This window comes from Bombus huntii, chromosome 7 (genome assembly GCF_024542735.1).
Source record: "Bombus huntii isolate Logan2020A chromosome 7, iyBomHunt1.1, whole genome shotgun sequence".
Taxonomy (NCBI): Eukaryota; Metazoa; Arthropoda; class Insecta; order Hymenoptera; family Apidae; genus Bombus; species Bombus huntii.
In genome coordinates this window covers 4,760,920-4,785,980 of record NC_066244.1, presented here as the reverse complement: position 1 = coordinate 4,785,980, position 25,061 = coordinate 4,760,920, and the positions used below count along the sequence as shown (strand labels likewise).

At 32.9% G+C, this 25,061-nt stretch overlaps 2 protein-coding genes and 1 long non-coding RNA gene across 3 annotated transcripts in view; 1 reads left to right on the top strand and 2 right to left on the bottom strand.

Moving 5' to 3' along the window:
* LOC126867764 (uncharacterized) overlaps positions 1-23,176 on the top strand; it is a 40,339-nt gene extending 17,163 nt beyond the window's left edge. Inside the window, exons 2-3 of the mRNA XM_050622649.1 lie at positions 16,099-16,309; positions 16,523-23,176. Coding sequence (XP_050478606.1) covers positions 16,125-16,309; positions 16,523-18,719 — 2,382 coding nt within the window. The 5' untranslated portion in view covers positions 16,099-16,124 and the 3' untranslated portion in view covers positions 18,720-23,176. The remainder of the gene's footprint in view (positions 1-16,098; positions 16,310-16,522) is intronic.
* On the bottom strand, positions 15,087-16,096 carry LOC126867771 (uncharacterized). The gene is made up of 3 exons (XR_007690413.1): positions 15,960-16,096; positions 15,727-15,849; positions 15,087-15,633 (listed from the first exon to the last, which is right to left on the bottom strand). It is a non-coding gene; the product is annotated as an uncharacterized LOC126867771 (long non-coding RNA).
* Positions 23,177-23,639: 463 nt separating the features above from the next.
* The window catches only part of LOC126867767 (D-galactonate transporter), a 31,268-nt gene continuing 29,846 nt past the window's right edge, over positions 23,640-25,061 (bottom strand). Inside the window, exon 10 of the mRNA XM_050622653.1 lies at positions 23,640-24,983. Coding sequence (XP_050478610.1) covers positions 24,787-24,983 — 197 coding nt within the window. The 3' untranslated portion in view covers positions 23,640-24,786. The remainder of the gene's footprint in view (positions 24,984-25,061) is intronic.

Sequence of the window (25,061 nt, the reverse complement as noted above, 5' to 3'; positions counted from 1 at the left end):
CTCGAAAGTCGTTGTATACCTAACGCGCAGCGCCCTCTTTTCCATCGTTGGCCAGTAGTAGTTTTCTACAGAGTCCGTAAGATATTTGTAGCGTAAATCGTGCTTGAAATCCTTTGAAATTTCGACGGTGCCTCACTCGGTATATTATCTACGGGTGATTCGATTTTTAGAGAATCTAACCTTACCGAAGTGGAGATATCGATCTTCAGATTTGGAAATTTTAACACGTAGCAAGCCGTTGCACAACTTTTTCATTAATTACGGGAAAGTCGTTCTTACGGAGTTGTTAAAGAAACTTCTACGTTGAGCAGAATGTCTAGAAGAATCTTTTCGCTAAAGAAGAGACTCAACCGTGGCTCGTTTTTCGAACAAAGGTAGTATTGAATTACTACTAAATCGGTGTTCCAATTGCCGCATATTATGACGTTAAGCTGTTATTCTGTCTATTTTCGAATTGTTACGATCTGCCATTTAGTTTCCTCTAGACTACCTGGTAAAGAGAGATACGTTGATTCGTGGAAAAAATCGCAAAATACGTCCTCGCTGAGATTTATTTGAGAATAATTTGACGATTTTAAATACCTTCCTTTATGCCTACTCTCACCCTCATCGTCATCTGCTATTGTACGTATCGTCGATCTGTATTATTCATACGCCATTTATCGACTTTAAAAATCGTTCGAATAATAATTACAAGTGCTAATGTATACTCGTTAATATTCGAATATGAAGATATAATATATGCAAAAATTCCATTATGCATCGAGTGATGCACGTGACGTGCAATTTTCACGACTTATCATACGGAGTAATTTTAGCTGTAACGATTTGCACGTGTTCCATCGGTGCCGATGAAAAATAACCGTTCGAACTAATGTTTCGTAATCTTTGGTGCATATTAACTCTAGATATAGCTACAGTGGTTACAAAAAGTATTTGCACACAATCGTATTTGTATTTTTTATAAGTAGACTTTTAATTTTGTGTATAAAGGATCGAGAGTATAGTACTCTCTATAATGTTTGGTAAGTAAAACAATTTTCTACTTAGATTACGTTTTTTTAAATAGGTATGTTTATAATACGATGGTATAAATTTTTCTTATTTTTCGTCATTTAAAATGCCATTAAATTTTCCACAGTCGACCATTCGGTTTAATATTCCACGATTATTCATCGTACTTGCTTGAATAATTTTATAGTACTCATAAATATCTGCACGCTTTGTTGAGTTTGCTGCAGAAATCGTAAGTGTCCAAACGAATGATAAATTAGATGGCGAATAAATTTCAGATATCGAGCGATTCCGTTAAACAATTTTGTTACATCGCTATAGAGAATTACAAATCAATATAGAAGCTTTTGTCATGAGAAATTACAATTCAAAATGTTCCAACGAATAAAACGCTGTTAGTTTGTAAGAAAATTATGATACCTTTTTTTTAAAGTATACTTTTTACAACAAAAGCGAGTAATTAATCTATATGTATCTTTATCCATAAAAGTTAACATTCTGCATAAAGTATAACACATTGAATGTATTAGAAACGGGCCAAATACTACTAAAGTGAATAACAATACGATAACATAGTATATGTTAAATACTATTTTATTTACTATATTTGCTATTTTTTCTCAAATTATTTAATTCCTTGTATAAATTAATCATCGAGAAAAATATGTGTATAATAGTTTTATGTTGTTATTTCTATACTCAGAGGTAGGATCACAATAGTTATTATTTTATCGAATGGATAAATCTATCGCACCGTTCTGAACCAAAAAACCTTTATTGCATGCGCTTACGAAAACTAGGGATAAAAACAAAAAACCATCTTAAGCCTATCGATTGTAACTAGGACTATCTTCTGGTTACTATTTCTTACAACTAACGCATCTGCACATGGATGGCGGGCACGAACTCACGTTGTGATTTTCAACATTTTGCGAAAAATCCAATCTTTTAGAGAAGCAATCGTTGTATAAAAAGTACGAAAACCACAAGAATAACTTCGCAAAAAAATGGAAGTTTACCAAAGTACACAATACTTGCCTCTACTTTTCTATTTATATTCAAAGAAGTACCTACTATAACCTGTTCCATTTATAAATATCCTGTGTCTTGCGCGTATGAGCGAACCCAGGTTTTTACGAAAATATTGCTGGAAAATTTTTAAAAATTTTTAAAAGTCAATTCAGATAAAGGATTTACATTTTCTTAAACTTCAAGCTTTTACTCGTACAAATCGAGTTAATTGGCATAAAATTGCCCGAATTCGACCAGATATAAAATGGAAAATGAATGTCTAGTAAATATCACGAATAGAGGAATATTTCAATCGTAAATCCAACTATGTAATTGTATTGAGGAAAGTTTGATTTCTGTTTTCCTTCTCGATGGAAAATCGTCGCGTCTTTGATATATGATTTAAAAATATGCACATGTATTTCTTATAGTACCTACTTTGAGGTAGCATAAGCTTAAGACTTGCAAACTTTTATTTCCAGCGATATATAATACTTGGATGGGCGAGCACAGAAGCGCAGTGTTCGTCACTGTAGATAATAATATAAATAAAATTGTTCTTTGTCTTAGGGAAAACGTAACTATAAGAAAATACTAAAACTATAATAGTACCTTTTAAAAATAATAAATAGTACAGTGTGGCAAACTGAAACATACGAAAAACATGAAAAATGTGTAAATTCAACTAGCTGTACTATGAAACGTTTCATTTCGGTTTATCTTCTACGATATCTTCTACGATACGCGATTTGGAAGAACATTTTTTGCAGTTCGAATTAAATTCCAAATCTCTATTTCAGATTATAACAATAAACCGACTTAGTTGTGCTTTAAGCAGTGTGCTACAATTTGTTGAGCATCGTGTCTACGTCAGTGATTAGTTCGTCCAACATATAAGATAATCTGAGGAGATTTATGGTTGCTTTTGTGGGCGTACGAAAGATGCGGGAAACGTTTGCTACTCGTAATTTATTAGCGATTCGTTTTTCTTTTCTTTTGTATCCTTCTCGTCAGAAAAAGGCGTAAAAAGGTAGGAAAGATAATTTTTGATGATAATTTTTGGCGCAATTTAGAATTTTTATTTCCAGAAGACAGAAAAATAATTTTGGCAATTTTTTAATTATTCTCAAAAAAGAATGAAAAATGAGAATGACTGCGATGCCTTTTTTTGTAGTTTTCAAGTGAAATGATTAAATAGATTACTTCAAATATGGATCGTTTGGAAGATGGTAATTTATGTTCACCATTAATCATTTGTACGTTGATAATAATTTATGTTCTAACCGAGAGAAAATATTTAGACACTTCTGCTGACGATGGTATATCATTGAAATTGTGTAATTATGATTCTGCATGAATGATGGGTTAGGTATGATAAGAGAGTTGAGTTTAACTCAAGATAAGAAAATTTTCTTAAGAAAAAAAAAAGAACTATTCGCACAACACACTTATCATATTATATGAACATTATCACGCCATACGAACGATTACAATAAATGAATGATAGAAAGAAATAAAGAAATATCTAAAATACTTGATTTTTATTATCTTGAATTTTTTTCACCTCCAAAATTCTGTAGATTTAGGTATATCACTGTCTGCTGCAGATAAATCTCATTCATATATTTTTATTTAATTATTTATACAGTGCAATCTTATAATAAAATTCTCAGATCATTGATTTTAAATATTTGTATTTATTTTATATTTAATAATTATCAATATATCAATATTTATTTGTACCGAATATGAAATTACATAGTAAATCCTGTTATGGATTATTTGCAAATTACACTACAGGATAATATTTTTGACGATTTTTAAGCTTTAAAATAAATGGAGAATTTGTATAATGTACATTTATATTTATGTATCTGTCAAAGTAGGAAGAATATGCTACAAGTATCGTTTTATATGTAAAACAGGATAATATGTAAAACTTGTTACTGTACACCGACATTTTTGCTATTTTTATACTTTCGTTTAAAACAGCACGCTAAGAATATTCGATCGAATATTTTCGAACATGCTTTAAAACATGCTTTTATTTCACTAAATAACGTATAAGCTTAAACACAGAAGGTACACACCAAATATTATCGTCATAAATCACTCCTCTCGATGGAAAATAATCTTCTGCTTCTTCCATACGATGCCTGTTTTTTAAACGATATAAATGTTTTTTACAATCTCATCCATGATAAATAATTTTCACGATACTTAACATAATCTCGAAGTACGCACAAGTTGTACTAATTTTTAAGTTTTTCAAGCAGGACGACAGTTTCTAAAAAAGCGACGTTCTCAATCTTTTTGTCGCGTCTCGACCCATTTTCCAAAATTAAATTTTATTCAACGATCCTTTCTTACATCGTTGTGTAACCTAATCTCAACCTAACCCCATTCGATGCATGAAAATCTAACCTAACAAAATCGGCAAATTCTTGAAAATCCGTTATTTATACAGTGTCTTTCGATCTAAACGGTGTAATTATAAGAACAAATTTATCGTAGGACCACTAAAATCACCTCAAAATATAAATTGTAGGCATAAAGCGACACAACACTTACATATCTGATGTACACTGATGTATCATCTATATACATTGTTCGCCGATAGTCCACAAAACTGCCTGTGTCGTTTGTCCACTAGCACTGTGACAAGTACTCGGGTATACCTGTGTGTTGATGAGTCGAGGATGTGTTGGAGACGAAACACACGGATCGTTGTAATCTATCTTTATAAAAACGTGACTGTCGCCAAGCGGACTGTCCCTGTCGAATCCAGCGTAGACCAGGCTTTACCTTCGACCCGTGGGACGCCACGAGGACTACGGTTAAACAAATGGAACGCAGTGCGGTACAGATTGTAAATGAAGGACGCTTTTGCGAAACATCTGTGGGTTTCCTCTGGACACTGTGCGCTGTGTAAATTTCAAAGAGAAGAGAGCACGATAGGTGTTAATTTTTCGTACGATATGAGTAACGTTCATTCACTGGGAGACGTTCATTCACTGAACAGATCACCTTATGTAATTAGATGTCCATCTGTCAAATCCCTGTGTATCAAGTGATTTATATATCTTACTTTTACTATTTGCAGCATTTCTCGTTCCTTCCACCCTGATGGGTCAATTCTATAATTCATACAACCACATATTTATCTTAAAATTATTCCCGAATACTTTCTTCCTCAAATCTCGTATCTGCCTTGCCGCTAACCTAGCTTTTTTTAGCCTAAGTTGACTACGTGGTTCCTAGTACTTCCGCTTTTATCGAACGTAAAACTTTCGACCTCCTCTGTTCTCTCCTTACGAATTTGAAAAAAAGACGTTAAGGAAAATAGCTCCCAATATTAATACCAATTTTGTGAACGGGAAAATTATCAGAATAAATATAAGACATAAGGAATAATATACAGAAACAAATAAAAAACATGTAAACAACGTAAATACGAAATATGCATATGTTATTAAATATCACCTAGTTGATTATCACAGATAATTATTGAATATTAGATATAGTCACAAATATTAAAAGCGAAATGTATGCCAATATTAAGAAACATTGATTCTAGCGTTAATATCATTCTTTCGAGCAAAATATTATGCCCCCCATTCTAGTGTTTCAATCGACGTTAGGCCGCGCTTAACGACCTCTGTTACAAGATCATTTCCTGTCGCAAACATATACCAAAACAAGATAATCTTGTAGCGTATCGTTGTGCAATTGCCATTTCGCACTCCTATGTATTTCGTGGGAACCGAAGTTAACTGTAACCAGTAACGATTAAAAGCCAGTAGTGTATCCAATGAAAGATACTTTTGGAACTATCAGAGCATAAAACTTGATGTTATGGTGTCACAGTCGAAGGTCAAAACTGAGAAGATCTGTTACAGAGAACGGTTAGAGGCAACGTGATATTTTTCTAACCTCATTTCATTGCGTGTTCCCGACCTTTCTTACTTTTATGACCTAGATCACTGCAGGATACTTAAAAAAGAAAGTAATATATATAAAAGTAATATAAAAAAAGTAACAGAAGGAAATATATTACAGTATCCCGTTTTAATAATATAAAGTTCACCTTGAGACCCTTTAGCGATTAAAGCGTAGACCGGAGTTTAGTCTATCAATTAAACCGCCATTTTTATTTATTTAATGACACATAGATGCTTTTTTTTGAAGAAGGAGAATACCATTCTTTTTCTGTCTGAGCCTGCTTTGTAAATGTATTCACAGTATTCAAGATTCCTATCGTATTTATTTACTTATATATTTATCTACTTATTTACTTACTTTTTATTTGTGTACTACACGCGATATTCGTCCGATAGGTTAGGATGACTTCCGGTTTATAACTTCCGTGTATATACAGTAACAAACCGAACTATTACTACATATCAACTTACGTATGTCGTGAAAGTTTGTTTACATTTTGTAAATAACACGACTAAAATATTCTTTCCGTTTCTCAACTTGCAATTCTTATAGCTCAAACTATGATACAATCAGCTATCTAAACGCTTAATGTTAGTGAATTTTAGTATTAGTGTATTACAAAGGATGACAATAGTAAAGAATATTTTGTCATATGCCCGAGTAGTTTCAATGTAAGATAAGGTAGACAAGTAGAAAAAAGAGATATGCGACGTTATATAATGAAATGGAAGCCAGCAAATCTTGTTTAATAATCTAGACTTTAGTCTTTGATAGAATAAGAAATGCAAAAGTTGTAACGATAGAGATTATGTAAGTTTTAAAAATATATAACGTGGTTTCCAACATTCATATAAGTATCTACACAGACATAATAGAACTGTATCGTACTGGGAACATATACAAGGTGGTTGGTAACTGGTGGTACAAGCGGAAAGGGGGTGATTCTACGCGAAAAAAGAAGTCGAAAATGTAGAATAAAAATTTTTTTTTAATTTTTTTTAAGTTTTCCATCGAGACAACGATCTACAGTGAGATAAGTTATAACGTACCGCACGCGTACCGAGCGAAAATTCAAAGTGGATTTTCTCGAAAACAAAGCCTCGAACGAACAATTTTTATTCTATATTTTCGACTTCTTTTTTCGCGTAGAATCACCCTCTTTCCGCTTGTACCACCAGTTACCAAACACCCTGTATACGTATATTCACCTATTCTATATTAATTCTAACGTTCCATTACATTTTCTAATAGTATCTTCCTTAGCTTTTTACTTTTAGTTAGTTGGATTTATTTAATTGTATAATAATAATTGAACAAAATGATTAAATGAATAACTATTAAATGAAATAGTAGAAAATAATAAAAAAGTATATATTTTATCGAACTTGTACAACTTTTATAAATACATTGATTCTACAGAACTTTACAAAATGAAAAATGGTTTTCTGATAAAAGACGAGGTTTAATCAATTACAAATATTTGTAATATAAAAGTTATATATGTATATTACTTCCATATAACTCTACGAGAAAAAAAAACTATTTTTTACGTAAAATAGAATTTGATCGGTTCTATGCTGTTGTTTGATAGAGGAGATAGGAGGAGGAAGAGAATAAATTTGCAAGAAATAAACAATGAAAAATTAGTCTGTTCGATTTGGATTTTCAACGAATGTCCGATTGAATATTATGATTTTCATCTTTTTGTCTCGGGAAAATTCAAGACTGTTTGTGTCCATTGTCTCCAGCCATTCGAAGGAATTTCAAAATACACAAGTTAATATTTGCAGTTGTTAAACAGAGGCAACAGGTATACATCTATCAGTAACTTTCATAATCTCAATTAAAAGAAAGAATTCAAATCATGCGAAGATCGTCAACACTATTAACTCGTTCTTTTTTTTTTTTTACTTCTAACTAGGAAAGAGATATGATTTATGATGATAAAATTCACGCAATACCGACACAGAAACTTTTTATGCCCATATATTCTGTGCATTGTACGAAACGTTTAAAAATTTCATCAGCACTTCGACGCGATCCGACTATCGTGATTATTTTGGTGAAATTTAAAAGCCATGTGGAAATGCACGTAAAAATTACGAAATACTGACTTTGGTCTTGGCTGTTTGTTTGTTTGTTTTTTTTTTTTTTTGTAATTATCTCTTAATTCTCAGTTGTTATTATTTCTATCTTTCAATTTATATATCCTATCTCGTCTATCTGTAGAATATAGAACCTTTCGTAATACAGTTAATAGTTGAATTTACGAGTAAATATTTCCTTATCTATACACTCACGATCATAAATCAATTTGACACTAAATTCCAAATTTTACTACGATAAATATAAACATTTATGACTGAACGATTCTTTCAACAAAGTCTAAGAAGAAACATAGTTTCTTGTTTATTTTTATTGGTCCTTAGTTCACACGTGTAGCCATAAAGTAATCTCGAGACTATCTGCAAGTCACGCTTAAGAGCACACGTGTCTCTAAATCTCTGCATACCCGCAAACTCCATCTGCATCCAGCTATATTATAGACTGTAATGAATTTAAATTAATCTTTTAATTATCTTTCTATTCTACGCTTAATTATCTTCTTATCGCATTCCACATACTTTTTTTTTCATTTATTTGTCATACTTGAGACCTTGTAGAGTCGAACACGTATGATTGATCGAATAAAAAGAGTTCTATGTGATTATTAATTTCTAAATAAGTATTTATCAGTATCGTGCAATTTTTATATTTATTACGCGAGTGAAGTAACCGAAAGAAATATACAGGGTCATTGGTAATTGGTGGTACAAGCGGAAGGGGGTGATTCTACGCGAAAAAAGAAGTCGAAAATATAGAATAACAATTTTTCGTTCGAGGCTTTGTTTTCGAGAAAATCGACTTTGAATTTTCGCTCGGTACGCGTGCACTTTATCGCGTCTCGTTATAACGGATCTCACTGTAGATCGTTGTCTCGATGGAAAAATAAAAAAAAAATTTTTATTCTATATTTTCGACTTCTTTTTTCGCGTAGAATCGCCTATACCACCAGTTACCAACCACCCTGTATAATAAAATAAAACCAAGTACCACGAGCATTGTGCCTATTCTATGCATTTTTGTATTCACGGAATTTCCTACAAATGTAAGGAAAAAATTCTGTACACGTTAAGAGACAACGATGAATTTTTCCACAAAGATCTAATCTCTGCAAATTTTCACCGCAAACGACAAATAATTAATCTTTAAATCTGATCCACCAACTTGGGATATTTGTAATTGTCAAACGATCGTCAGTCAGATACCTTTGAATTGCCTTAAACGAACGTCCGTTATCTACTCGTTGATCGCTAATAACCACGCACGATGTCCGTATCTAATATAATTAGACTCGTGAATTTGAAAAGCTTCACGGACAACGTCTTCATACCTTAGATATCATAAAACCAGGCTACATATCTGCAGACTATAAATATTTCGAAACTCGTTATTCACGGCCGCACGAAATACGTGACTTCGCGTCGGTAAAATTCATTTGAGAATTCGTTTTATAACGAAAGAAGAGGTGCCACGGTTCCATCAAATTTGCGAGTGCTTGTTCGTTTGGGACGCGTGCGCATAAGCTGTAAGATTAGCGCCGGTAAATCACCCGTCACGATCGCTTTTATTACCACTGCCGAGCAAAAGCTACAACCGTACCTCTAAATATAGCTGAAAAGCTGCAGCAGAGAGTCGAGGTTAAGCTTCGTTCACATTAGTCAAGATATACTCGAGTTCGAGCCATTTAAATTTGAGTAACCTAATTTTGAAAGGCTATCCAATAGAGAGTAAAACGGAAAGAGATTGTGTATGCGAGTGAATAAGAAAATGCAGGGTGTGTCGGTAATCGTGGCACGATCGACAAGGGAGGTTTCTACGTGAATATTATAAAGATGATCAATCGTTAAAATATTCAGTACGTACGTTTTACACTGTCGTTATATCGTTATTTCACACGGTTTGTTACTGAAAAAATTAAGTAATCAGTCGGTCGACTCAGTTTACTAAGTTGCTTGAAACTTGGCCGATTAACTAAGCTGGTTTAGGTCGGTACGATATCGATAAGTGGAAAATTGAAAATAACGCAACGTAACGTAGCAATTACTGCTTCTTTCGAGTCAGGGAACAACCGAAGAAACCTTGGTTTCATTTGAAAGTTCAAAAGCATATTTTAAACCAAGTAAGACGACAAATTTTGCATTTATAGAAAATTTGAAAATATACAGGGTGGTTGGTAACTGGTGGTACAAGCGGAAAGGGGGTGATTCTACGCGAAAAAAGAAGTTGAAAATGTAGAATAAAAATTTTTCGTTCGAGGCTTTGTTTTCGAAAAAATCGACTTTGAATTTTCGCTCGGTACGCGTGCGGTACGTTATAACGGATCTCACTGGAAATCGTTGTCTCGATGGAAAGATAAAAAAAAAATTGTTATTCTATATTTTCGACTTCTTTTTTCGCGTGGTTACCACCAGTTACCAACCACCCTGTATGTAAAATATTCGAAATATAACACTCGCGTTATTTTATTTAATGGATGACCCACATTTCTATATTGGTTCCATCTCTTTGATCGTGTCAATCAAAATATAAATTTGCAAAAATATCCACAGCCTAATTATTACACAAATCTAGTGATTTAATTAACGAGAGTAGAAACTCGAAAAAACTATCATTTTTCGTTAATACAATTTTACGTAACATCCGAGTAAAGTGAATGACAATTCCACGGTGATGAAGAGGTTTCAAGTTATTGAAATTTAGTACCCGATACAGGTGAGCTATTTTTGCCTGCGTAATATCGCTGCAGCTATATGTCTTCGTTTGTTTTCCTAGTTTAAAAACACCGAGGACAGACATATTATAATCGCAGCGATATCGCCCAGAGAAAAATCACTCGTCCGCATCGGGCCTTAAATCGCTTAAATTCAGATAACTTGACCATTTTGAACGAAGCTTTAAGAAGCGTTTGAAACTCGTAGCGTAGATCGATGCGCATGCGCAACAACGACCAACGCGGATTCGAAGCAGATGTCACACTAAACGTTAAACGTCGTTGACGACCGTTTTCAACGGTCTGTCACGCGAGCCAAAGAACGCTGCACGTGAATCGCGTGTGCGATACGAAATTGCTTCGTGCGACGATAATTTCCTCTGGTCAATCTCGCTAACGCTATATAGCGATAGAAGCAAGTTCAGCATATACCGTAGCATCCTGTCTAACGCGACGAGGAAATTGCTATCGGCCTCGCGATGACATAATTTGAAAAATAAGGATAGAAACGAAACGCTTCTTAAGGAAATACGCAATAACGGAAGAAACGTTTTACAGTGACAAACATCGAACAGAAACTAAAATACGTTTCGCGACAGTCATGCAATTAAAATATATTCGTTATTCTGTCTATTAATAAAACTAATCTCCGATCAAACTTATTATTGGATAAGACCATATACTTCTCATAATTATATACGAGGGTCGGCTAGAAGGTAATATCTATTTACGTATCGAAGCCATATAAAACGATGGAATGTACTTGTAGAAGGTCACCTAGCTTCACGCTTTCCTGTTTAAATAACTAGTATCGTTGTAGTTTCGTACGTAACGACGATGCGAATTGAAAATTCCGCTGACGACGAAACGCGGTCTGTCGCGCTTTACCGCTTTTTCGATGCTTTGAAAACGCTCGTTCAAGAGGAACGCACCCACGAACTGCATCAATTTACGGTAATAAGACTATGATCGAATCATTCGTAAGACTATGCGGGGATTCAATACTAAGGGTAAGGAAACTGTACGTAATCGCGAGCATCCGGCCATTACAGAGAATAACGCAAACAAACACATCGCTAATTATTAGGGGTTAGGTGAATCGAAGATATCGAATTTAACCAATTCGAACATCCCGTTTGTTCGTACGACCAATTTAAAGGGACGAGGCATCGAGTACGATGAAAGACGCCGCTCGCTGTACCCCTACTGTTTGATATTGCAGCATGTTGGCATGTTCGCTGTTCCAGCATTTCTTTGGACTTTGCCAGGCAACGGTATGTAACGCCGACTCTGTATACGTAGATACCCTGCGGACTGCGTCCGTAATACATACGTACGTCACAAGATGATGGAAAGGTGTAGGAAAACGAACAAATGACCGGTGGTAGGCTGTAAAGAAAGAACAAAATATCGTTAGTGGAAGCTATTCATTTTTCGAGATCTTTGATCTTAGGTATCTCGCAACATGCAAATAACCCGTAACTACTCATCGTTGAATTATGATGTTTGGAACGTCGCGTCGGAAGCAGCGAAAAATAATCTTCCGTTACGCGTTCCAGCATATTTTCCTTGACAAATTGAGCAACTTTCGGTTCGTCCCTTTTTTTTAATACACCAGTTTCTTTTTTTTTTTTTTTTTTTTCAAATAACCGAACGAAGTTGTTAACTGAATTTTTGTAAGAAGCGTGTCTGATTTGGTATTGCTAATACCATGGTATTTTTAATCTTCTTTTAATAATTGATAATTGTAATTACGCGAAAATCAAATTTTTGAAAATTGAAAATATTTATTTATTACGTAGGTGAATTTGAAAAATAGGAAGAAATCTCTCATAAATTATACAAAACGATGTAAAAATATGAAACACCGTCAGTAGTAAGTGCGAATATTTTGGCCCTGCAGCTTTCAAAATTATTTTTACAACAAAATCACCGTTACAAGGGAGAGAAGGATATCGCGAGTTTACTTCTTATCGGAAAAAGTTTCCATAGCCTAGAAATTTCTCTAGAGAAATCGTGGTTTCCGCTTCAAACCATAATTAAATTTCGTTCCTGCTTATTTTTTATATTTAATTACTGTCTTGTGACTGTGGTTGAAAGCTGATAAATACGGGAAATTATGATTTCTCAGGAAATGGACAATCGATATGTATTTTTAATGACAATTTAAAAAGTGTGTGGCACCTTTTGCACGTGTTCTTTTGTTTTTGATGAGAAAAATAGTTTTATTTCAACCACGTAACTCGTACAAGTTGCAGAAGTAAAAAGATTGTTTCGCAGTGGCCTCGTATTCTTGCAATGCAATGCGATTTTTCAATCCTTGAGCGTAGAAATATAAAAACTGGCTAATTTCTAGGATTTCTTATTCAAAGAAAGGTGTTTTTTTTTAGAACAAGGAAATTGTTACAGCAGTTTTTTTAATTTTATTGTTTTGTTAAATTTATCAAAGATTTTTGCAAGACGATCTCCGATTCTCAATTGTAGCAACAACTTTTTGTTTGAATTGTATCTTCATCAACATTTGTATAAAATTCTATACATTTTTGTATAATTCTATACGTATTCATCCAATGTATATTAAAATTCTGTATTACAGAAACAGAGAACGTCCTTATACCAAATTCAATTTAATTTAGTTTACAATTAACATAAAAATTTCAAAGTCTGTTATCTCATATTACGGAAGCCAAATTTTTCGAAATTTATTTAGTCGGACTTACACGCGTAACTGTTTCTTTATTAAGACTCGCTTCTCTGTAAATCTCGCGGTTAACGAGAGAGAATTGCAATAAGCGCGTAATAGCAACGAGAAAACTAGCAAGCCAATTACATATTTTAAAATGTATTAAAAAACCTTGCCTATGACGTCAAGCGATATAGACGCTGCTTCAACCGCGTATATTTATTTTTACCGCCAAAACTTAAGACGTCTTAACCTTTCTTTTGTTTCTTGCGTTTCGAGCAAGCTGTTTGCTGATATGTTAATGCATTTTGCGAGCAAAATACTAAAGTCACCCCGCATCTGCGTCACGAGCTGCGATTCATTCTCACAACTTGCTGTCGATAGGTGAACATCCAGGTTTTTTCCTCGAAATAAATACGATCCCTGGTCCGTTGCAGTTTTCGACTTTTTTCCCTCGTATCTCGATCTCGCCTCGATTTAACTTAACCGGTGTGTAAAAGATAGATTTCAAAGCAACTTTTACCATAATTCGTCTGACGTCGTTGAGACGTCATTTGAGACGTATATCGGGATGTACGGTCCCACGATAAATAAAAGAATCATTGGACACCATAACACCTTGGCATTGAATTACTTGATATTGTAATTTTTAATTTCGTTGAATTTTCTTATTAATCTCTGTCACGGAAAAGATATAAAATGAAGTTAGACATGTTAAATTTGAATAACCTAACTTCGTTCAAGTTACTTTTCATTAATTATGTTTAACTTAGAGTTACGGTTATTATTGTTATTGTTATTATTAATTCTAACTTTTCACATGGACATCTACATTTCTGGTATCCTTAATTACTGCATTTTAACTTTATCGAATGATCGTATAATTGCTATGACGATAAATAATGCAAGATTTACATCACATGGTAATTACATATCATGTATCCTAGGAAAAAACTCCATAAATGATACAGCATTTTACTTAAGCTTATCGTTCAATATAATTTACTAATGAATTACTGCGTAATTTACCCCCAAGATCTTAATTCATTCTCCGAAAATCGTGAAACTCCTATATATACTATGTATACGTGTGTGTACGTTGTATTTGTTGTTTATAGGTGTACTTGTAGATTTACGATGCAACGATATAATTATTGGTTTTCATTGAAAATGCAATATTTTGAATAATTAAAAAATTAAATACAGTCGAGTTTGTAGCTAGTTAATCAAATAATTAGTGTTACGAAGAATTAACGGAAACATTAATTTTTCTTGGTAATTTAATTCGTTATGTCTTTTATTTTTATCACGCCTTTGTTCGAATTCCTTGTATTTATACAAAATTTCTTTCTCGTAATGACGTGTCTAACCATCGACCACGGACAATAAAAGTTCGCGCTCCTTAGTTCCAGACAAAGGAATCGTAAAAAGCGCAGCGCTTTTTGCTATTAATTCTCATTTTCAAACGCGTAACAGGATATCTATGAATCACCGCGTGTCGAATTACCGAGTGTCAGAGATTAAGAGAAACTTAACACGAGATCCGAACACCGAATGATAAATGCCATACATGAAGATTACGCATAATATATCTTAGCGCGTCGTAGATAATTTGTGGTGTTTCGAAAAAGATTTATAAACTATCGCGCGAGTAAATAAAGAGTTCTTCTATCGACCTAACAGATATTTATGGTAATTATCGGTATCTCGTCCACCTGACCGATTTCGATAATTTTTGAATACGTTGTAGAAATTAACATTTTAGGCAACTTTTTCTCATACGTGTAACCGATGCATCGACCTTGGTTTCCGAGATATTCGCAAAAAAACTGCCGGTACCGCTACAGCGAATTCTACATATATATATATATATATCTAACAAATAATCTATGGCAGGTGTTTGAATACACGCGTGAGTCACTGTAGATATTCGGTGGAGTTTCCAAAACATAAGCAAGGTTTGCATTTACTGCAAAAGCAGAAATCAAGCTCGAGTTTGAACGATGGGTTTCTTTATTAAACTTGTTGATCTATGCGGGTAACAGTCTGTTTAACTTCTCTCATAAACGTCTGGTAGATTAATCAAACATTTTAAAATGATCGAAGTCACAGTGTATTTCGAACGAAAATAACTGCATCTTGACTGCTGATAGCTGAACGAGAGGAACGGCTGGAACAATGAATAAGAACTGGAATTGAATGAACTGGCGAAATAGGGCAATTTTTCTTGAAATTATGGCGCGTAATCTCTCAATATACATACATATTGCGGCACAGTGTTACCATCAGAGTATATTTAGACTTAACGGATTTTCCCGTATGCGCATTCTGTGAAAATATCCATGCAATCTAGCACGGGTAGACCGTACCTTGTGCTAGATTATTCCTATGTTTCGAATATGTACAATGATAAATATATATTATTACATTTATAATAATAAAGAATTCACAGGGTAATTTTCAAAAATCAAAGACCGAAACAAAACCTTTTATTACCTAGGTTTCATCTTCTTAACTATGTTCATAACAATGTGAATTTGCATAAATATCCGCTGTTTATTAATAACGTAGAATAACGAAACTTTACGAAACTCGTTTGTAAAATCATTGATAAATTTCGTTTCTTTCGTTTCAGGATTGCGTCACATTTATTATACATGAATGGTTGGAGATTCGCCAGACATCGTCGGAGAAGGATCGATTTCAGATCTAGGAGATCTAGAGGGATGGTGGAATAATCATGCGATAGTGGTCTGGAGTTTCGCCTTTATTGGCTGTTTCTTACTCAATGTCATACTTCTAATGGCATTCCTCGTACGTCCGTCGCTACGGACCATTTCCAACAGGTTATTCTTCGTTTTATTATCGTACTAATATGACAGAACCGTGTTATATTATATCGTAATAGCATATTATATTATTAGACTGCAGATAATCATGCAAAAAGAAAAATACATATTTCTTAATTACACCATATCACGTCAAGATCTATATAAAAACAGAATTGGATGTATTGCGATATTATTAGGTGACAAGGAACACATTGTTTCTGTTTCCAGGTTTGTCATGAACCTAACCGTGTCAAACCTGTTGGTCTGTGCCATCATGAACCCCCTACTAATAATGGACGCTATTTCAACGTCTTCCAACTCCTCCATACTCGACTCTGCACCTGTACTGAATATTTGTTCAATGTCAGAGGGAGCAATGGCGGTAGTAACAACATCTTCGGTCTTCTCGGTCCTGTTAATCGCTGTGGATCAATACTTTGCCGTGATGGATCCTCTACGTTACCGTGCTCGTGTGGACAAACTGAAATGCGGCATTCTAATCCTCTCCACCTGGATGATCTCCATAGTTTTCGGCTTTCTCGCTTTCTTCAACTCAAATCCTCAAAGTCTTTGGCTTTTCTGCATCTCCAAAGAACAAAATTCCGTAAGTTTCTCCACAGAATCGACTCTCACAGTATTGGAGAACAAAACCAATAGCAACGAGCTCAATACCAGTGCAATTCCTGAAACAGTGGAAACTGTTAGTCTCAGTGACGACATAGATCTTATAGAGAATACTACTGTGATCTTTGATACGCTTATAGACGATACAATCACTTATGGCTTTATTTATGCCATTGTTTATACCATATTTGCTTATTTCATCCCATTCATTGCCGTCTGCTGGATCTATGTCACTATTTACGTGGCTGCACATAGAAATTCGGAAAGAGCTAGAAGAAGTGGCTCTAGGCCTATATTATCTTCAGCAAGCTTTAGCGAAGAGCAGAATGGCCCTTTGAGGAACCAACGTCTTCAGGCGGATACTGTAGAGGATATTAGAAAGTTACCTAAGATATCGAGTTTGTCTTCGATTGACGAGACCAGCGAGACTATGCAACCCACCGGTCAGTTGTCTAGAAGGCGATCCTTTGCTTCTTCTATAGATATGGATGCATCTTCTCCACCCGAAGAAGCGGAGGATAAAAAGCCTTCTAGAATTGTTTTTACGGTTGGTCCACAGAGAGTCGAAGTCTCTCAATCTACAAATGAAGAAAACTATATTAATGATAATTTAAGCAATTGTAATTCGGTAATGGAGAAAGATGCCAGAGAGAGTAAGTGTCAGGATTTGCAGAAGCAAGATTTGCAAACTTCGGGATACGAAGAGACGAAAGAATCGTCTAGAGATCTAAAAGATCACAAACAGGTGAATAATTGGATCTCAAGAAGTTTTATCGACGAGAGCAGTGATTCTGAGGAAGAAACTCGCTTTGAATGCTTCGATAAAAAATTCTCACCTCTCTGTAACTATTCTTCGAATTTATTCCAAGAATCACTGCAAGTCTCTGAAATTATCAAAGAAGAAAATAATGAAAGCAAACAGAACGATATTAACAACGATCGGAAAGAAGAACATTTGGTGCAAGTAGAAGTCGAGTTGAAGAACCAAATATTGAGTCAAGGAGACTCTGAATTATCAGTGAATTTTTCAGAAACGAGGCCCAACCGTAGGTTATCGTCATCCTTGAATAAAGACGCTTCTCTATCTCATACATATGAAAACAGTAACAAGACTGAAAAGACTAACGGTAGCAGCGTTACAGAATCGTCCTCGTGTTTGCTAGCACCAATAGTGACAATAACCCCAGCGCCAAGCAAGAACGACAACCTGCATCGTGTTTCGAGCGTGAGGAGCACCTCGAGTTACATACACTCTCTAAAGGACAGGATAAGCAATGGTTCTATATTTAGGCACAGAGAGGAGACGAGGGCGGCGCGAATAAGTGCTCTGGTGATCGTGATGGGTCTGATCTGCTGGTCGCCGTACGTGATATTACTGGTAATGAAGAATCTACCTCGATCCACTGACCAACATTTGCCCCATAAATACGACGTGTTGGCCTCCAGCCTCTTGATCTTGGCCGCGTATATCAGCCCACTGTTGTTCGGCTATAGATCAAAAAGAGTGAAACGCGAGTTAAGAAGGTTCTTCTGCTTCAGGAGAGAATTATCTTATAAGAACAATAGAAGCTTAATGGCTAAAAAGGTGTTGAGGAGGAGACACAGTAGTAATCTCAGTCACTTTGAGATGGATCATAAGTATAATATATTCAGTTGCATGTATGGGAAGAATCGATGGCCCAAGGAAAAGGTTCAATTTGTCCAAGTACCAGACACGGCGCTAGCTGTGGAAACTTGCAGGAGTAGCTTCTCTAGCGGAGCCAGTACTCAGATCTCCAGCACCTCGACGGAGGAATGTTGAGATCCGTGATGTTCCTGACTTAATCATGTTCATAGGCTTCTTTTTATATTGGAGATGGTTTTTGTGGAGTACTTAATGCGCAGTTAATTGTGTGCAGGTGTTTCAGTTGGTTTTAGATGAGATGTTGATAGGTTTTGAGTGAACAAGTAGAATTGGTTATATTGAGTGATTTGAAGAAACAATCGAGTGATTTAGAGAAATAGAGCCACTAATATTTTAATAATAATAATAGGTTGGAAAAGAAAGAAATCTTTAACTACAGATTGTTCATCTCTGGAGAAAGCTTGTGTTTTTATCTAGTTTCTACAATTTGATAGAGAACTTTAAAAACATTACCAGTTGAATATTTTCAATACTTAAAAATATATATGTCATTAAAAACACTAACTATATTAAATTTTAATAGTATAGAGATTAAGTTCTCAAGTAAGAGTCTGTAATTAAGGATTGCTCTTGAAGGAAATTGAGACGTATAGAGATTTTATTTCAAGACGGATATCTGTTTAGTTTTTTTTTTTAAATAAACAATGTTCTGTCTATCTATATCCAATTTTAATACTTTGAAAGAAACACTCTTCATAGAAAGAAATCATACTCACATTGAAAAATGATTGATTTAATAGAACATTGGTGCTAATGATAGAACAGTGGTTGTTGATATACTGTGCAGAAATAACTTCAATTTTTAAACAAGATATAAACTGCAGTCATTACAACCATTTGACTCAAAATTATAAAAATATATTATCTAAAACTATAAAAATTATAAAAATATATATTCGACACTCTTTGTTGTAAATGAAGTTTGAACCAGGTAATGGTTATAGTCTACAATTTATTACAAGAAAGAAAGAAAAACTGCATTCATACTTTGATCATCAGAGAATATTTTTCTAAAAAAAAGATCGTAAAATAAATGTTATTTTACTTATAATAACAAATATCTTCTTAGATGTATTTAACTCTTCAGAAAATTTTTTTTTAGAGAATATTTTCCTTCGATGAAAAGTAAAATTAAATGTAAAATATAATTTAAATTCAGATCTATGCAAATGGCCAAATAATAGAGAAATGTTTTTAACATTGTATCTACTTACCAAATCTTTACAATAGTAAAATATGCTTGTAATTTCCCTATGTGTTAACTATAAATAACTGTAAATTATTTCTGTACATAAATCATGAAAGTTTAGTAAAATAATTATAAGTTATTTTGTAAGACAATTATAAATGAAAACAAAAGAAGTGTATTATTCTATTGAGAAAGGGAAATTAAATTATACAGTCTTTCTATAGATGTAATCAATATCAATAAACATTTCTTTTGAAATTAGAAAATAACTGGTGACAGGAATATTAGGATGGAGTATCTATAAATGAATACAGATCATGCACAATTAGTATTTAGAAGAATCAATGTGAAAATTCAGCAAATGAAACCAATGAGTATACATAAGTACACATTAAAACAATTAAGCGTGAAAATGATATACAGTCAGTTACAAAATTCTTGGTATGCTCTATAAAAAGACTAGTTTTTATTAAAATAAAACATCTTCATCACATTCTTATTTATGAATATGATTTACATGATTTATATTCACATTTACATTTTATAGTTCTATATATTCTCATATATGGAATAAAAATACTTTATTAAATTAATAAAAACAAAATATATTTAATATATCTTAATAATATATTAGATTTAAAAATGATACTATATTAAATATACATCTTTGTTATTAGGGCGTGTGAGAACTTTTGTGACTGATTGTACTTTTCTAAAAGTGAAATGTTTGGGTAAATCGAACATAATAATTTAATTCGGTGGAAAACAAACTGAAGAACCATTCTGCAGTATAACAAACAACTAATTCCTAATTCCTGTAGCCAGCCTATAAATAATAATAAGCTAGTTATAAGATAAAAAGTGCGAATTAGTCAGCATACACAGAATCATACTTGTCAGTCATATATGATTCCTTTAATACACAGAGATGAATATGTGTAAGACATAACATTATGTTTGTTCCACTAATTATTCGTACTACTTTTTCAATGAGATGTCAATAGTATTATCTAGGTATGTATATACGTATACATACATATATGTAAGGTATTTAATGTTTATGTAACATTGGATTATGTTATTTATAGGAGTAAATTAATAATACTGTCAACGAGGCTGTACAGAAGATATATAGATCCTCATGTTTGTTCAAGTGATGATATCCACATTTTACGTCATGATATCTGTAAAATATCAGGAGTTATATGCGTTGTTCTGTTCACAATCATAATTATACATATGTATATATATATATATATATATATATATATCATATGTACAATCTACATATATAGCAGAGATCATAGCTATTAACTAAATAACACAATAACTAATTGAAACTTATCACATACTATTAATGATACCTAAAATAGTATTGCAAAGAAATCTATATTTTTATTCATTGAATTTATTAACCTGAATCGGTTAACTAATGAAATTAAAATTTAAATCATTCAGGAATGGAGAAATTGTTGAAATTGAATGTTTTAATTACTATATAGAAATCCGCAGATACATAGAAAGTTCTTGGCCAATCATATTCTTACACAAATTCATATTTTTATGGTGGAATTTAAATATGGGCATTTATTGCATTCACTAAATATTATTATAGGTACTTTATCTTGTATGTTTTCTGTATATTGTTTTATAATATATTATATAATATATTATAACATATTAAGTTTATTCTATACATTTCTGAATTTTCCAATTTTCTCTCTTTAAATCTCATTGCCAGTACAATACTTGTGGTCTCTACTATATCTCATAGCACAGATCATATGATTGAATCGTTTCACAGACATACAATAACAAAGTTGTCAGGTGAAGTGTTGGTACACAAGACACTTTTTACATCTCTTGTGTATCCAATGACACTTCACATAAAACGTTCACTGTAACATGTTTTGTTATTACAGAACTATTCAGTGATGTACAATAAGCAACACTTGAATAAATTATATATGTGTTTATTACCGATATAAACGAAGATCACATAGGAAAAATATGACAAATTCATTTTTGTTGATATCGTGATTTTTAAATTACGGACACTTATGTCCATGATTCATACTTTCGCAAATTCGATTTAGAAAATGGAATCTAGATAGACATTAGTTTTGACTTTTAAGTACTATAATTATACTATATTTTGAATATTTTATTTCTCTGTATTTTGCATTTTCAAATTTCCTATAAATGCATAATTTGAATGTCACTTATAGAGTAACTAAAAATACTTTTGCAGTCGAACTTCAGGAACCCGAATTTCAAGGGAAAAGCTAAAATCTTTGACCTATGGAGACTATGTCGAATTTTATTTTTCGCGAAATTTAAGAGAAATTTAACGAGCGAAAACGGTTTAAAAATGTTTTGATTAATATTTTTCGAATTGTAGAGGCTCGAAGAAAAAGGAATTCATCTTTCAAAGATGGACTATCTATTTGGAATTTAGAAAAGTGAATAGCAGTTTAACTTATATAGGTTGTATTTGTGGGACGTGCGCAGGTGGAGCGAGGGCCAGGAGAGCATGGTGAATGCAGGTTGATTAGGTTACGGTATTTCATTATAAGATGTAGATACGTATATACCTGTTACTTCGAGGTGTAATCAAATTTTTATTTATAGATCCCATTTTTATCTATTTTATGAAGGTTTTTAAGTTAAAGAAGTTCGAGGTATCGAAGTTTGACTATATAAACAGTTCTAGGTATATAATATGTGTAGAGTGCAGACTTCTATGCAAATCATATTTTTATGAATTCAACCGAAGGAATGGAAATTAAATAGAAAATTGTTCTATCCACTAAATATCATGATTAGCGCTTTACTTTGGATGTATTATATATTTCTGCATATTTTGTCTATTTTGTATTGTATTATTTTCATATAAATGCATAAATATCCACAAGCTAAATATGGATTTGTTTGGTAACATGCGTTTGGTTAACAGCATATTGAATTCAAAATGAAAGCGTGACTTACTATGTTTTTCCCTTGTGGTTTTCAAATTTCGAAGTATTTTCGCCAGTGAACGTGTACATATGTAAATATGTAATATACACACCTTCAACACACGCAACAATAATATTTCATGACAAGTTTTTTGAGCCTTGAAGTAATCGAGGATAGTTTCTCTGAACTATTTTGTACATTACAAATAAAGGATAATTTTTTATTTATATTAAATAATCTGTACATAAAAGAAATGATTTGATGATGAATCTTGGTATAAGTATATTTGTTGTGTATCGTGTGTTACACAGTTGGTGCGACGTGTGTGTTTTCGAAATATGTATTTTTATATATCTGTCGAGACGCGTAAATACATGTATGTATATTCAATAGGCTGTTTTTAAAATACAGTGGAAAATAAAAATTATTCTTCTGGCTTATTATTTTTATCAAGTATAAACTGTAGAAGTACTTACATCTCCCTACTGAATAAGGTAGAGTTATTTCAGTCAAACTAAGCAATTTGTCATTCATTAAATTTGATTATAAGCAATTTTTTGCGTAATTTGCAATAATAAAAGTATTCATATTCTTGTAATTGTTGAATTAAACAATTTATTCAAATTTCCATTCATATTATAATGGATTGTTATGTTTCAACTAATCAATCAAAAGTTGTTGACATTCTTAGTTATAATCATCTTAAGTAGCGTGTGTATATTAATATTATTTCCAGAAGTTGCTTTGTTGTGGACAAATAACGTTTCTGTTGACTTCACCGTTGACCTTATCATACTCACCGTAATTAAGGTGCTAGACAGAACATTATTTTATTATTATATTTACAGGATCTAGGAAATTAACTAGAAATTTATTAAAAAGACATAGAATTCAAAATTTTGTAACATCAATGAAAAATTGAATTTTTTAATCAAGAGGACATTTTAATTTCGATTATTGAAGATTTTATATAATTTAACCTGTCGAGATCTAATTTCGATTTAATTATTAAATTTGATCAGAAAGTAATTATCCTATTGTCATACTTTTCGCGGCGAAAGAAGAAACAAAACGTCATACGTATTTGAATAGCTGTCATGAAAGTCGAAGTTCGACACATTGCTAGTAAAGCCACGTTTCGCGAAATACACATTATGTTATATATTAATTAATCGATTTATTTTGATACGTAGTATATAAAAACATTAAAATTACCCTACAAAGACAATTTTATTGCAAGAATAAACAATGACAAATTTTTAACACTTAAAAATGTTATTAGTTAAAATAAATAATTTTATTAATTATTCCCATAGCTTGTCTATTCATTTGTTTATCGATGCCTCATTTGACCTTTCGGATCTTGAGGAGCTTTGGTTTTTACATCCTTATATCTATTCTTCTCTACACGGTAGTGCAAATACAGCATACATATGAGTTATTGTGAGCAGTAAGGGCGAAGTGAATAAAAGTATGTTTTCCATAAAGGTGAACCTCGATAAATACAACTCAACGATATTTCTCGAGAAACGAAGATGATTTTCAATTCTTTAAATGGAAGGACGATTGGATGGGACAGGGTGGGACAGTAGGGTAAAGTAGGGACCGCGGTTTTCGGTCTAAATTACCCGCAACGTTTTATATAAGCTTGAGAATCTTAAATTAAAATACTTTGCTTTTCTACTTGTTATGCTATTTCCTTTCTTCTTCTATATTTTCTCGATAATAACGATTAGAAATCGATTAATGCATTAAACGATATATCGTTGCTTAAAATGAGATCGATATTATCTGCATTAAAAGATCGAATTACAATATGGAGATTTTCGCAATGAAATATTTCAGTAATAACAGGTTTTCGCGGAATAACTTTGGTATTTTTGTAATCTACGCGTTAAAACGAATCGATCGATGTAGACGACATTACATTTCGTGAAACGTGGCTTCTTACATGAATACATTTAAAATAGTTTTGTATTTCAATCCCGATATTATGTATTTACAACCAATCTTTGATGTTTACGAAGTTATGATCTTCTATAACCTAGAATTTTCGAATCGATGTGGTGGTGGTGGATATAATCGAGGAAGTTCTAAAGTTGGTACTCGTCCTTCGTCGTTAGTGAAGGTATTATTGTCATATCCAAATTCTGGTTTCCTACTAATTTCCGTTTTCGATTCTTCTTTCTTGGCTCCGTCCATCAAGAACATGGTTAGGAAGAACATAATAGAACCTAAATATTAATAATAATATACAATAATAATTTAATAATTCAAGTATTAAATATTAATCAACTACGCGTTCAGAATAT